Below are 11,963 nucleotides of genomic sequence, written 5' to 3' on the forward strand. Positions count from 1 at the left end.
TCCACCTCTGTCCCTCCCCTGTGGAACTGGCTTATTGTGAAATCCACATTGCCAAATCTTCTGCATTGGCCTACTCCTTACTCTTGCTACTAACAGTGACAGATGAAGATGAACATTCTGGAAGAGGTCATCATTTCTTGTTCCTCTCTATATTTTACTTTACTGCAAGGCTTGTCTCTTGTTCATTTCCTTTTCTGTTCCTTTAGGAGCACAGTGAGAAGAAGCAGCGGGTCAGGTTCCAGCTCGAGATCTCTAGCAATCCTGAGGAGCAGCGCAGCAGCATATTACATCTGCAGGAGGCAGTGCGGCAGCATGTGGCACAGATACGGCAGCTGGAAAAGCAGATGTATTCTGTCATGAAGGTAGTCTCCTGGGCAGTCTGAGGGTAGGGAGGTCTCCTAAGACATGGGAAATCTCTCAGTTTCTCCTGTTCTGGCTCCCTAGTCTTTGCAGGATGATAGCAAGAATGAGAACCTGCTTGACCTGAATGTAAAGCTTCAGTTGCAGCTAAACCAGGAGAAGGCCAATCTACAGCTGGAAAGTGAAGAGCTTAATATCCTCATCAGGTGCCACAGCATTCTCCCCATGCCCTTTTCTGGTGCCCAAGATGGAGTCAGTTTCTTTTGCCTGCGTTCTGATAGTCTTTAGGTCTAGTGTATGTTATCAAAGGCTGATGTAGTAGATTCAGGCACCTTTTCCTGAATGAGCCTTGTTAGACTTGGCCAACAGGTTGAGAACAGGAGAGCCCTTTCTTAGGATGTTTACTAGAGTACTTCCAGGAAAATGAGAAAAACAAGTAGTTCAGAAAGATCATTTTTGTGGCCATGATGCTGTGCAACTGAACTAAAAATAAAATGTTTTGAAGTTGATCAGTAGGGAACACAATTGCAGATATAATCGTAGGGGTTATTAGTAGGAACAGCTTACTTCAAGAAGCTGTAGAACTGAAGATGGCATTTGTGCTCACATGGCAGCATGTGAGAAACAATGAATCCAATGAAAATATTTAGGGAATAGTTGTTCTAGAACAGGTCCATATCTGGGTTTACCTCCTGCATCATTCTAGGGCATTCCACCTCACCTCTAACCCAAATGCTGTTGCCTGTATTGGCTTTGACCTTCCTATCCTTTTATAGGTGTTTTAAGGATTTCCAGTTGCAGCAGGCCAACAAGATGGAGCTGCGAAAGCAGCAAGAGGATGTGAGTGTGGTCCGCCGTACCGAATTCTACTTTGCTCAGGCACGATGGCGCTTGACCGAGGAAGATGGACAGCTAGGAATTGCTGAACTGGAGCTGCAACGGTTCCTCTACAGCAAGGTATTGGGTATATACAGTCACACAAAGACAGCTATATTGAGAGGCATTGACCTTTCTCAGGAGTCTAACTCACAAAGAGAAACTATTATGTGATTGTTAATGGTTGTATGAGTGGTTGTTAATAATGATAGAAACATGAGCAGAGAGAGTACCCCTCATACACATTTGTTTGTAATAGTAAATAATAGAGATGCAGATGAGCTTGATCAAATGCTTCCCTCACTGAAGAAGATAATTATTCTATATGGCCAGAGGAAAGTAGTCTTCCAAGTGCAGCTTAGAATAGAACCATTAATTCTATACTGGCATACATCTTTCCTGCAGTTACCCTTGGCGTGGAGGACAGGACGTTCTTCATTATTCTTCCATTTCCCCCAGAGATGTTTGGAAATGTGTTGAGACCATTTTTTAATGTCATAGGGACTGGAAAGTATTGCTGGCACTTAGTGCTCTGGCCATTAGTGCCCATTAGGAATACTGGATTAGAGGGTGCATTGACTTTAAGATTGAAAGACATAGCAAAAGCATATGTAGAACCTGAAAACAAATGATATAGGTAGCAGTCCTCTGGTAAGCTCTTGAGAAAGGCTTATTAAAGTGGATTGGGTGGTCAGGATCTGTCTTTATAGGTGAATAAATCTGATGACACAGCAGAACATCTTCTGGAGTTGGGCTGGTTCACTATGAACAATCTCCTCCCCAATGCTGTCTATAAGGTAAGTCTTAGTTCCCTATTCCCAGCCCATTTACAGACTTCCTAACACTGGGCATTTGCAATGAAACTTCCACATAAACCCAACTCTGGGAAACAATGTGGTGATGTGAGATGGAAACTTGCCTAGCTTAGGAAGACCATTGCTGCTTCTCTCGGTCTGCAGAAGATTTGTGGATTGATTTATCACTGTCTATCCTACAGGTAGTCCTGCGGCCCCAGAGTTCCTGCCAGTCTGGGCGACAACTGGCCCTTCGCCTCTTTAGCAAAGTCCGGCCCCCAGTTGGGGGTATTTCTGTTAAGGAGCACTTTGAGGTTAGTAAACAGTCCTTTGGGGACCTAGGAACAAAAGGCAGTTAAAAGCTATCTGTGCGTTGTTACGTTAGGGGTAGGTAAACTGAGGGATGATGTCTGAGCTTAATTGCTTCTTCAGCCTTTTTCCTCTTTAGGTAAATGTGGTGCCTCTCACCATCCAGCTGACACACCAGTTCTTCCATAGAATAATGGGCTTTTTCTTTCCTGGCCGAAGTGTGGAAGATGATGAGGTTGGCGATGAAGAAGATAAGTCCAAACTGGTGACTACTGGTGAGAACTTTAATGGTGGAACTCCAGAGGACTGGGGTCACAGCCCCAGAGACGGCTGAAGCTTCCAAAGGAGGACAACAGCTAGCGTACTTGCTTTTTCGTAGGAATACCAGTGGTGAAGCCTCGGCAGCTGATTGCAACAGATGATACAGCACCACTGGGCCCTGGGAAGGGTGTGGCACAGGGCTTGAATCGGAGTTCTGGGGTCAGAAGGTCATTTCGCAAAGCACCTGAGGTACCAGACATGCCTCTGATAATAGGAAAATGGGAGAGTCCTGGGGTATTCTGTTTGGCCTGGCTGGGGATTTCTTCTGTTTCTTTTTGAGTCTACTCCAGGGATGAAAGGAGATGTTTGGGGTCCTGAATTTCTTGTGATGGCTTGAGGGGTACACACTTCTTTCCTTCCTTTCCTAGCACCCTGTTGATGATATTGACAAGATGAAAGAGCGAGCTGCCATGAACAACTCCTTCATCTATATAAAGATCCCACAGGTTCCACTGTGCGTCAGCTACAAGGTCTGCCCTCTCCCAGCACTTTCTTAGAATAGTATGGGAAGGGTACCAGATAAGATCAGATATTAAAAACAGAGATAGTGAAGGTGGTCTGTGGGTAATGTGCTGTTCCCTCTGGATTGTGGTCTGTGCTATTCCCTCTGGATTCCCTTAGGAACCAGTACCAGACTGAGATAGGGAGAAATCAGCATCTGTAGGTTGCTGCTGCAGAAAGGTACCAGATGTGGACTCAAGTAGTGGCTTAGACTAAAAATAGCAGCCAATATATTTTTTTCTCTTCTCTTCCCTCCCACTCTTTCTCTTGCAGGGTGAGAAGAACAGTGTGGACTGGGGCGACCTTAACCTGGTGCTGCCCTGTCTGGAGTACCACAACAACACATGGACGTGGCTGGACTTTGCCATGGCTGTCAAGAGGGACAGCCGCAAAGCCCTGGTTGCCCAGGTATCTCGGCAGAGTTCATGGCTGTTTGGTTAACAGAGGCTGGCAAGCAGATCCTCTGCTCAGGGGCATTTCCTTGTAACATGTATGTGTTAGCAGACAGCCATGGGAAGGGGGCAGGTGAATGGAGTGATTTTTATTCCTATCCTCTCCATGACTTTGCTCAGATGGTTAAATTGAATGTCTACTGAGTGTTTCATATATGTTAACTACTGTTGATTTTTAGGGAAATAAGGACTGACATAAGTTCATGTTTAGAATGGGTTCTAATAGACTGTAAGCTTCTTGAAAGCAGAGCTCGTTTAATAATCTGAATTGCCCCCATTGTGTGTCCATGTAAGTTTAATAAATCTTTATTGACTTGCTCCACTTAACTTACTCTGCCTGTCCCATTAATATTTACCTTCCCTTTTACTCCTCTCTAATCTATCAGGTAATCAAAGAGAAGCTAAGGCTGAAGCCTGCAACAGGGTCTGAGGTCCGGGGAAAACTAGAAACTAAATCGGACCTCAACATGCAACAGCAGGAAGAGGAGGAGAAGGCCCGGCTCCTCATCGGTTTAAGTGTGGGCAACAAGAATCCTGGGAAGAAGTCCATCTTTGGCAGGCGCAAGTGATCCGGCAATCCAAGAGAGGCTGCAGTACAGGATCTGACTCTGACTCAGGCCCCAGGGACTTGTGGGGTGGGAGGTGTTTCCCTTCATCCTATAGGATTTGTGGGGGTCAGGAGCCCACAGGGTGCTGTGGAGAGAGGCCCTGCTCTTTAACAGCTGGCTGGTTCCTACAGACCATGATGGATAATGCTGAGTTCTACCTCACACTGATCAGCAGGTCCAGGGCCAGAGAGGCGTCAAGAGAGCAAGACCCAGGGAATGGCTCCAAGGCCAGAATCTAGTTTTGGGATCAACTGAAAGGGTAGAGGGGGGACAGTTCTGATCAAGTGTGATAAATTTTTATAAATAAGCATATATAAAAAATACATATATATATATATATATTTGTAAGTTTAACTGCTCTCCCTCTGTGCCAGAAAGTGGAGGGGAGGGGCTGATCGTCTGTCCCTCATCCCACCACCCTGTATGAAAGAGGTATTAGTGTTCTGGGGGAATCAGCCCCTCCCCAAACTGTGCCAAGCTCACTTTGGAGAATGGCAGTAGGAGACAGGGCTGGCCATGGGTCTCTCTCCCTGGGGTATCCCCTGAAGAATGGTAAAAAAAAAAAAAAAAAGTGATTTAAAGAGAAAAAATATATTTTAAATTTGATGCTGTTTTTTTTCCTAATTGTATTGAGTGTATGGTTTCAGCCTGTATCCTTTTCTCTCCATCAATCCAAGAAACTACCAATCCTAGGTGCCACTCTGAGGGTGGCTTCTTCCCTCCTGCCTGAAGCTGTACCACAGATATTTCCCAGCTCTTATGTGACATGGGTCATGTGCTGACAGATCTCTGCACATTTTAGTCCTGGCTCTAAGCTATTCTTCACCAGGGCGATAGGATTTGGGGATAAGGGTGAGGTTTGACTGCATCATTTGCATCTCTAGTCATGAACAGCAAGGAAAAGAGGCGGGGCTTGTGTGTAACAGCACTGGGGGAGGAACTGCTTATGTAACTGGGGCAGCAGATTTAGCAGAAGGAAAGAGGAGGCAGAAGCTGGGGATGGGAGCAGTGAGCTGTCGGCAGGGGCACCATGCCCAGATGGCTGCTTCTCATAAGGTAGGGTGTGGGGCCTCTGGCAGCTTGTTCAGGGAAGGTGAAAGGCATGGGCTTGAGGCCTGGCAATTGACTGGCAGTGACAGTGTTGTCCACTGTGGGGGTGGGGCAGGGAGGCTTTACTATCAAAGTAGCTATCCCAGCCCCATACTGAAAGGTGCAGGCTGAATTTCTGATGCCATATGGGGGAAATGTCCAAATACTGCTTTCCTAGAGGATTTTGTGTCCAGGAAATCCAGACCTTGGCTTGATGCAAGGGTAGTGGCTATTTTGCTTGGGCCTAGTCTATGTCTCTAGGGTTGAGATTTGAGGGAGTGCCTGCTAAGATGGGCAGAACCTGTAATGCCTTAGGGGCAGAAGGTTTAGTGGCTCCTTTGGTTCTCAGCAGGGTGGCAACATCCAGGGCCCCTGGGTCCAAGGCTGGAAGAGCCTCTGGTCAGGTGTGGGGACCACAAGGTCAGGTATGAAAGAACTGTGGGGACTACGGGGGCATCAGTTCCTGCACCGGGCGCCCCTGGAGCCAGCCCCACTGCTAGTAGAGAAGCCGCTGCCTGAATGGCCAGTGCCTCAGTTCGTCAACCTCTTTCTGCCGGAGTTTCCTATTAGGCCCCTTAGGGGGCATCAGCAGCTAAAGGTAGGTCAGTGGAATCCCTGGAAAGGGTCTCAGTCTCGGGGAGAAATCAAGAAACAGAGTCTCAACTGCCCTGTTCTCCACTTTTCTGTACAGATTTTAGGCCTTGTGGCTAAAGGCTCCTTTGGAACGGTCCTCAAGGTGCTAGACTGTGGCCAGAAAGCAGTATTTGCAGTGAAGGTAGGGACCTAGATACTCCCACATTCTCTAGTCCCTGCCTCCAGCCTTGATTCCAGAGAGGTTGGGAGGAATAAACAATTTAATAACACTGTTCCCCTCTAGCATCAGTTCTCTCCTTTTATAGGTGATGCCCAAGGCAAAGGTCCTACAGAGGGACATCCTGAGGCAGTGCAAAGAGGAGGTCAGCATCCAGGTATGCAGTATTGCACACAGCTCTGGAATGGACCCTCGGAAGAACCAAACTACAGGTGGAGAAGCACCTTTTTTGGTCCAACTAGCCTGCTTTTCCTGACTCTGACCCCTCCCTCTGCTGTAACCAAAAGATCTCGGGAAATGCAGCTATCAGTAGAGTGATTCTAGGTCCTGAGGGAAAACTCTCCAGCACATCCAGTTCCTTAGTAGTGGGGTACCAGGCAGGCAGCCTGAACTGAGAGGTGGGGCAGCATCTTCCTTTCTGCACAAGTAGGTAAAGCCTGACTTCTGGCTCCCTTGATCCTCAGTGACCCTCAATATTCCTAACTTCTGTCTTCTTCGTCCATAGCGACAGATCAACCATCCTTTTGTACACAGTATGGGGGACAGCTGGCAGGGAAAACGACACCTCTTCATTAGTGAGTAACTGGCTTCTCGCCTCATTCCCAAGGGTACTTATGCTGTACTCCCCACCTGAGATTACCCATCCCTTTGGCTTGTTCTGCCTTTGTTCTGTTCCCCTTCTTGTAGTACTGCTCTCTCCCAGAGGGAGAGGGGACAGCAGATGGTATCTGTTTGGGCAGGAGGCATGCAATGCCTTGCACCCAGGCATAGTAGCCCCCAAATATTGCCCAGACTTCTGGTGCTTTGCAGTGTGCAGTTACTGCAGCACAGATCTGTACTCCCTGTGGTCTGCTGTTGGCTGTTTGACTGAGGCTTCCATTCGCCTCTTTGCTGCTGAGCTGATCCTGGTGCTGTGTAAGTGAAACAGGAGTGGTAATGGAAATGAGGAAGGAATTAAGGAGGGAGGGAGGAGGCAGGAGAGAATTGAAGTCAACAGGGATAGAAATGGGGTGGGAGCTATCAGGGAAATTGGAAAGGACAAAGAGCTTCAGTAACCCTCATGCTTGCTGTCATCCACAGGCTATCTCCATGACTTGGGCATCATCCATCGAGATGTGAAGGTAATTAAATGTTTTGTTTTTGTCTGAGGAGGGACTTCAGTAAGATGTTCCAATAGGTCCAAGAAGATGGGAGGAGTTGCTGAGAACAGTTGACCTTGGGAACCTCGTGGGTGTTAAGGATTTGGGCAAAGGCCCTCCAAGTATAGACTTGGCTGCTGAGCAAGGGCATCTTCAGCTGAGGATACACATGATGAAAAAGGGGTGAAAGGAAGAGAATGAATAATTTCTCACCTGTGGTTTTTCAGATGGAGAATATCCTTCTGGATGAACGAGGTAAGTCATTTCTTTTTCTAGTTCCAGAATAAGAGGCTCCGCAGTTTGGAAATAAGTCATGACTGATGAGGGTTGGAACAGAGTGGTGCTGATGCCTTGTTTTTCACAGGCCATCTGAAACTGACAGACTTTGGTTTGTCCCGCCACCTGCCCCAAGGAGCCCGAGCCTATACTATCTGTGGCACTCTTCAGTACATGGGTGAGGGAGAGGCTAAAGCTGATGGGTAAGCAGTAGGCAGGAGGAAAGCCAACAGATGTCAGTGACAAGTATCTTTCAAATCTGTAGCGCCCGAGGTCCTGAGTGGAGGGCCTTACAACCATGCTGCTGACTGGTGGTCCCTGGGTGTCTTGCTTTTCTCTCTGTCAACTGGAAAGGTGAGAGAATGGTAGTGACATTGGGCAGAGAAGAAGAGGAGTTGCTCTCTGGTGGGAAGAAGAAGATAAGAAATCTTTCCTTATTCTTACTAAGCAATGACACCTTCCCACCCCTTAACTCAGTTCCCGGTGCCAGCAGAGAGAGATCACGTGGCCATGTTGGCAAGTGTGACCCACTATGACTCTGAGATCCCATCTTCTCTTAACCAGGGGCTCTCACTCCTGCTCCACGAGGTAAGGGCAAGCACGACTTCACTACAAAAACCTTTCACTTCTTTCCTTATCACTGAAGTGATATGTCCCCATTCCTCTGATTAGTTATTGATGGTGGGCAGGTATGGGGGCTGTTCCAACTTGATCAAGTACTACCTCACTACTTGCCTTCTAACTAGCACTTCAGACTTTATACCTGAGTTCCTGATCCTCCAAAGCTCGTCCCCATCCATAGCAGGTCACTTCTGAGAGAGTGCTGCTCTCTTACCAATACAGCTCCTTTATTCCTACTGCTGCCCCCCAATTAGCCTATTTCTCCCACTTTTTACATATCCTCTATTCTTTTGGGTTCTTCTCCCTGCCCTCCACAGATCCATGAACTTCTTTCTCCTTTTCCAGCTTCTCTGTTCCATCCCTTTCATATCCTAGTCTCTCATCCTTCATGCTCTGTTTTACTTCAGCTCTTACGCCAGAATCCCCTTCACCGTCTACGTTATTTGCATCACTTCCAGCTCCACCCTTTCTTCCGGGGTGTGGCCTTTGACCCAGAGCTCCTCCAGAAGCATCCAGTGGACTTTGTCTTGGAGACACAAGCTACCCAGTCTAGTCCATCATCGGAGTCCATGTTCTTCAAGGACTTTGACTGTAATCTGGAGTCCTTCCTGGTCCACCCGAGGCTGGCTTGAGCTCCTCTACTGGAGTGGGGCCCATATGGGAACCTAAGGACTTCCTCCACTGCCAGCTCACTGTGACCACCTGATGATCAGTTTGTTTTTACTTTGTAGCCTCTTAACATTCTGTTCCTTTAGGTGTTGGACCAGAGTTCAGACTGGGTGTAATGCTGTTGGCAGCCACGATGCCCTAGTCCTTACCTCATCATACAACCTATCTCTCAATCTCAGATCAGAGTGTGGACCTTTACCTTTATTTCAGTTCTCCGGTGCTTATACCCTGCAGTTTTTAGCCAGAAGTTTATTCCACTTTTCCTTCTTGTTTCTGTGCCATGTTTCCTTTCATGAGCAATAACATTTCATGGGTTCCCAAGGTGCTATTTATGTGTTCAATAGGCTTGTCAGAAGCAGTATGAATGTTTTTCAGAGGTCTCAAAAGCTAGCATTTATTTCAGTCCCTAAATATGCAGGTAAAACATGATTTGGGGCCCCAAGTCAGTCTTAATTTTTAAAAATTTGAAAAGTTAATCAAATAGCATACTGTGAGGAAGAGAATAAGAAATGAAACATGAGGTGGGTTACATGTTGTCTTCTTTCTGGAATAACTACCCACATTTTTTCAAAAACAAAACCTCTTTGAAAGACCTAAGTATTCTTAAACTGATCTAGTCCCTAGATGGCCACGGGTTTAGTTTGTGATGGGCAAACCAATGGATTAAGAGGCATGACATCAACTTTGAGATTTAAGATAAGAGATGTAACTCAAGAACATTTTCCTTTAGGAAAATCATCTGAACCTTAAATTCGTATACATTTCTGGCCTTCATGACTTCTTTTCATTTTTCTTTAACTTCTTAAAAGCTTCACTTTCATTATTCTTCAGTTATATCTGAAGAGAGTCTGGGAAGTACTCTGAGTACTGTTTATTAATTTTGTCCCTGGTTTAAGCCAGATTTTCCCTGTACATAGCTGGCATTTAATTGACCTCTGCAGAACTGCTTTTTCTGAATTATACTTTGACAATCCATATGAAAATCCCTATGAAATTTAATGGCTGTGGATACTGTAAAGGGTGTTTATAGATCATAATGTTCTATATAAGGATGTATGTGAGAAAATTTTCTCTGAACCCAATTGTGCTTTTCCTCAATTGCTGGTTGGTTTTTACGTTAAAGACAGTTTATATTCAGCTGAGTCTATTTTTCTTTTCATATGATGCTAGACCACTTAGAACGCAGTTTGTGGTCCACTTCCAGCAAGTGTTTAGGACCTCATGTTATGTTTTGTATGCTAGCCATGTTCTCGGTTCCATCCTCCTTTTCTGCCTTTACTTTTCTTATTCTCATTTTTCTGTTTTAATCCTTTTTTTTAAATCTTACTGGATCATCTCCATCTTTGTAAGCCTTTTAGAATTAGGTTGAGATATAAATAAATAATGTATCCTTAAGCCTTTTGAGTATCTCATTTGTTTCTCTTTAGAGACTTTTTAAGCTTTATTACATATTTCTAAAGTTGTCATGACCAGAACTTCACATTGGATAAAAAACCAATACTAGAAATAGAAACTAATGGCTTCTAAAATAGTAAAGAGTATTAGACTGGAATTTAGGAGACCTGGTGACTTGATCCACCAACAAATATGTCAGTGTAAGGGGCCTCAGAAGAAACCAACCCTGCTGACACCTTGATCCCAGACTTCTAGGCTCCAGTATTGTGAAAAAATAAATTTCTGTTGTTTAAGCCATCAGGTCTGTGGTACTGCATTTTATTTAACCCAATATATCTAAAAATATCTCAATATAGCTTATTGGTAAAGAATCTGCCTGCAATCCGCTCAGTTTAATTCCTGGGTTGGGAAGATCCACTGGAGAAGGGATAGGCTACCCACTCCACTATTCTTGGGCTTCCCTTGTGGCTGAGCTGGTAAAGAATCCGCCCACAATGGAAGGTCCCCTGGAGAAGGGAAAGGCTACCCATTCCAGTGTTCTGGCCTAGAGAATTCCATGGACTATGCAGTCCATGGGGTCACAAAGAGTCGGACACAACTGAGTGACTCTCACAACATGTAGTCAACATTTTAAAATAAGGTATTTTTTTTTTTCTCCCACACAAAGTCCTCAAAATCCAGTTTATATCTTACTCCTACAGTCTCAATTTGGACTAGCCACATTTGAAGTGCTCAGTAGCCACATGTGGCTAGTGGCTCTGCTACTGGATAATACAGAAGAGCCCATCCCCTGAGAGCCCTGAAGTTCATAACATTATGGTTTTTCCTCCCTGGGTTATTGCCTTTTCCAAATTCATTATGACTTCAGAGTGTCAATAAGGTGCCTGTGAGTGTTCAACCGAACATACTTTATAGTAAACTCTTTAACTCCAAATACTTACCTTTAGGCTATTTCCCAAAATCAGTCCCACCTCCAGTAGCTAGTTTCCCACACAGAGGGGTCTCAACAGTAGAATATAGTTGGTAGTGTGGGTGGCAATCTGTACCCTGCCACATGCTACCTGCGGGGCATTGAACAAAAGACATTGTGTGTGGCTCAGTTCCTATGTCTGTAAAACGGGGATATTTACAGCACCTATTTCATAGCTCATTTCAGGATTAAAGGAGATAAGATATAAAAGGCATCTGGAAGAGTGCCAGGTGCCTAATAAATGTCCAATACTTGTGAGCTATGACTGTTCCAGTAAACTTGTTGCGGGCTCTGAGGTAAGTCCCAAGAAAACACCAGAAATTCTGGAGAGGTTAAATGACAGCGCAGGCTGTTTGAGGTCATCACGGACGCAGGACCTGTTCGCGGACCGAGCAACCTAAGTAAAAAAACCACTTCACTCACCTTCCCTTCTAGACCCTTCGGCCGGCTCCTACCGGTCACGGCTAAAGTAACTGGGAAACCCGAGGGAGAGACGTATAACGCCAGGCCACGGCGACAACTTATTTGACTGGGAGTGAGAGTGGCCTTCTCAAGCAAGAGGGATAGATTCCTCGACCGTCCAGCTACCCGTTACGCTCTCGGAGATGAGGCCGAAAAACTGGCCTTGGGCGTTGAGCCCCCTGCTCCCACCGCCCGCATTGAGGGTTGATGCTGGGGTTCACACCGCGCGCGCGCCCACCGTGGGCATGGCCGGGCGGGGCCAATGCAAGCCCCGCCCCTGCCCGCCTGGCCCGAGTCCCGAGCGGACGCG

General features: G+C 46.1%; 2 protein-coding genes and 1 long non-coding RNA gene across 12 annotated transcripts in view; 2 read left to right on the top strand and 1 right to left on the bottom strand.

Moving 5' to 3' along the window:
- BLTP2 (bridge-like lipid transfer protein family member 2) overlaps nucleotides 1-4,792 on the top strand; it is a 29,376-nt gene extending 24,584 nt beyond the window's left edge. For 4 of the 6 annotated variants that reach the window (XM_081580327.1, XM_081580330.1, XM_081580328.1 and 1 more), the window contains 10 exons: nucleotides 207-362; nucleotides 445-566; nucleotides 1,137-1,317; nucleotides 1,947-2,033; nucleotides 2,234-2,344; nucleotides 2,479-2,614; nucleotides 2,719-2,849; nucleotides 3,029-3,130; nucleotides 3,435-3,569; nucleotides 4,000-4,421. In XM_081580327.1, the coding sequence (XP_081436453.1) occupies nucleotides 207-362; nucleotides 445-566; nucleotides 1,137-1,317; nucleotides 1,947-2,033; nucleotides 2,234-2,344; nucleotides 2,479-2,614; nucleotides 2,719-2,849; nucleotides 3,029-3,130; nucleotides 3,435-3,569; nucleotides 4,000-4,182 (1,344 nt within the window). In that variant the 3' untranslated portion in view covers nucleotides 4,183-4,421. Of the gene's footprint in view, nucleotides 1-206; nucleotides 363-444; nucleotides 567-1,136; nucleotides 1,318-1,946; nucleotides 2,034-2,233; nucleotides 2,345-2,462; nucleotides 2,615-2,718; nucleotides 2,850-3,028; nucleotides 3,131-3,434; nucleotides 3,570-3,999; nucleotides 4,422-4,677 lie in introns of those variants that run through there. The other 2 variants (XR_014079607.1, XR_014079608.1) reach the window with 2 other exon arrangements.
- On the bottom strand, nucleotides 131-11,885 carry LOC145542140 (uncharacterized). 2 transcript variants are annotated; one of them, XR_014079612.1, is made up of 3 exons: nucleotides 11,615-11,885; nucleotides 11,163-11,282; nucleotides 131-332 (listed from the first exon to the last, which is right to left on the bottom strand). It is a non-coding gene; the product is annotated as an uncharacterized LOC145542140 (long non-coding RNA). The 2 variants fall into 2 exon arrangements; XR_014079613.1 differs by lacking the exon at nucleotides 11,163-11,282.
- Nucleotides 5,065-10,518, top strand: RSKR (ribosomal protein S6 kinase related). 4 transcript variants are annotated; one of them, XM_081580361.1, is made up of 12 exons: nucleotides 5,065-5,277; nucleotides 5,660-5,908; nucleotides 6,002-6,085; nucleotides 6,210-6,278; nucleotides 6,627-6,696; nucleotides 6,932-7,036; nucleotides 7,202-7,242; nucleotides 7,488-7,515; nucleotides 7,625-7,714; nucleotides 7,802-7,890; nucleotides 8,014-8,124; nucleotides 8,565-10,518. In XM_081580361.1, the coding sequence occupies exons 1-12, from the start codon at nucleotides 5,221-5,223 to the stop codon at nucleotides 8,787-8,789; spliced, it is 1,218 nt and encodes a 405-aa protein (XP_081436487.1). In that variant the 5' UTR covers nucleotides 5,065-5,220; the 3' UTR covers nucleotides 8,790-10,518. The 4 variants fall into 4 exon arrangements, with proteins under 4 accessions (XP_081436487.1, XP_081436485.1, XP_081436483.1 ...); XM_081580359.1 differs by having other exon boundaries at nucleotides 5,126-5,277; nucleotides 5,663-5,908; XM_081580357.1 differs by lacking the exon at nucleotides 7,488-7,515 and having other exon boundaries at nucleotides 5,126-5,277; nucleotides 7,597-7,714.
- Nucleotides 11,886-11,963: the final 78 nt, after the last annotated feature.

This window comes from Giraffa tippelskirchi, chromosome 3, assembly GCF_054371585.1.
Source record: "Giraffa tippelskirchi isolate mGirTip1 chromosome 3, T2T-mGirTip1v1.2.pri, whole genome shotgun sequence".
NCBI classification, from domain to species: Eukaryota; Metazoa; Chordata; class Mammalia; order Artiodactyla; family Giraffidae; genus Giraffa; species Giraffa tippelskirchi.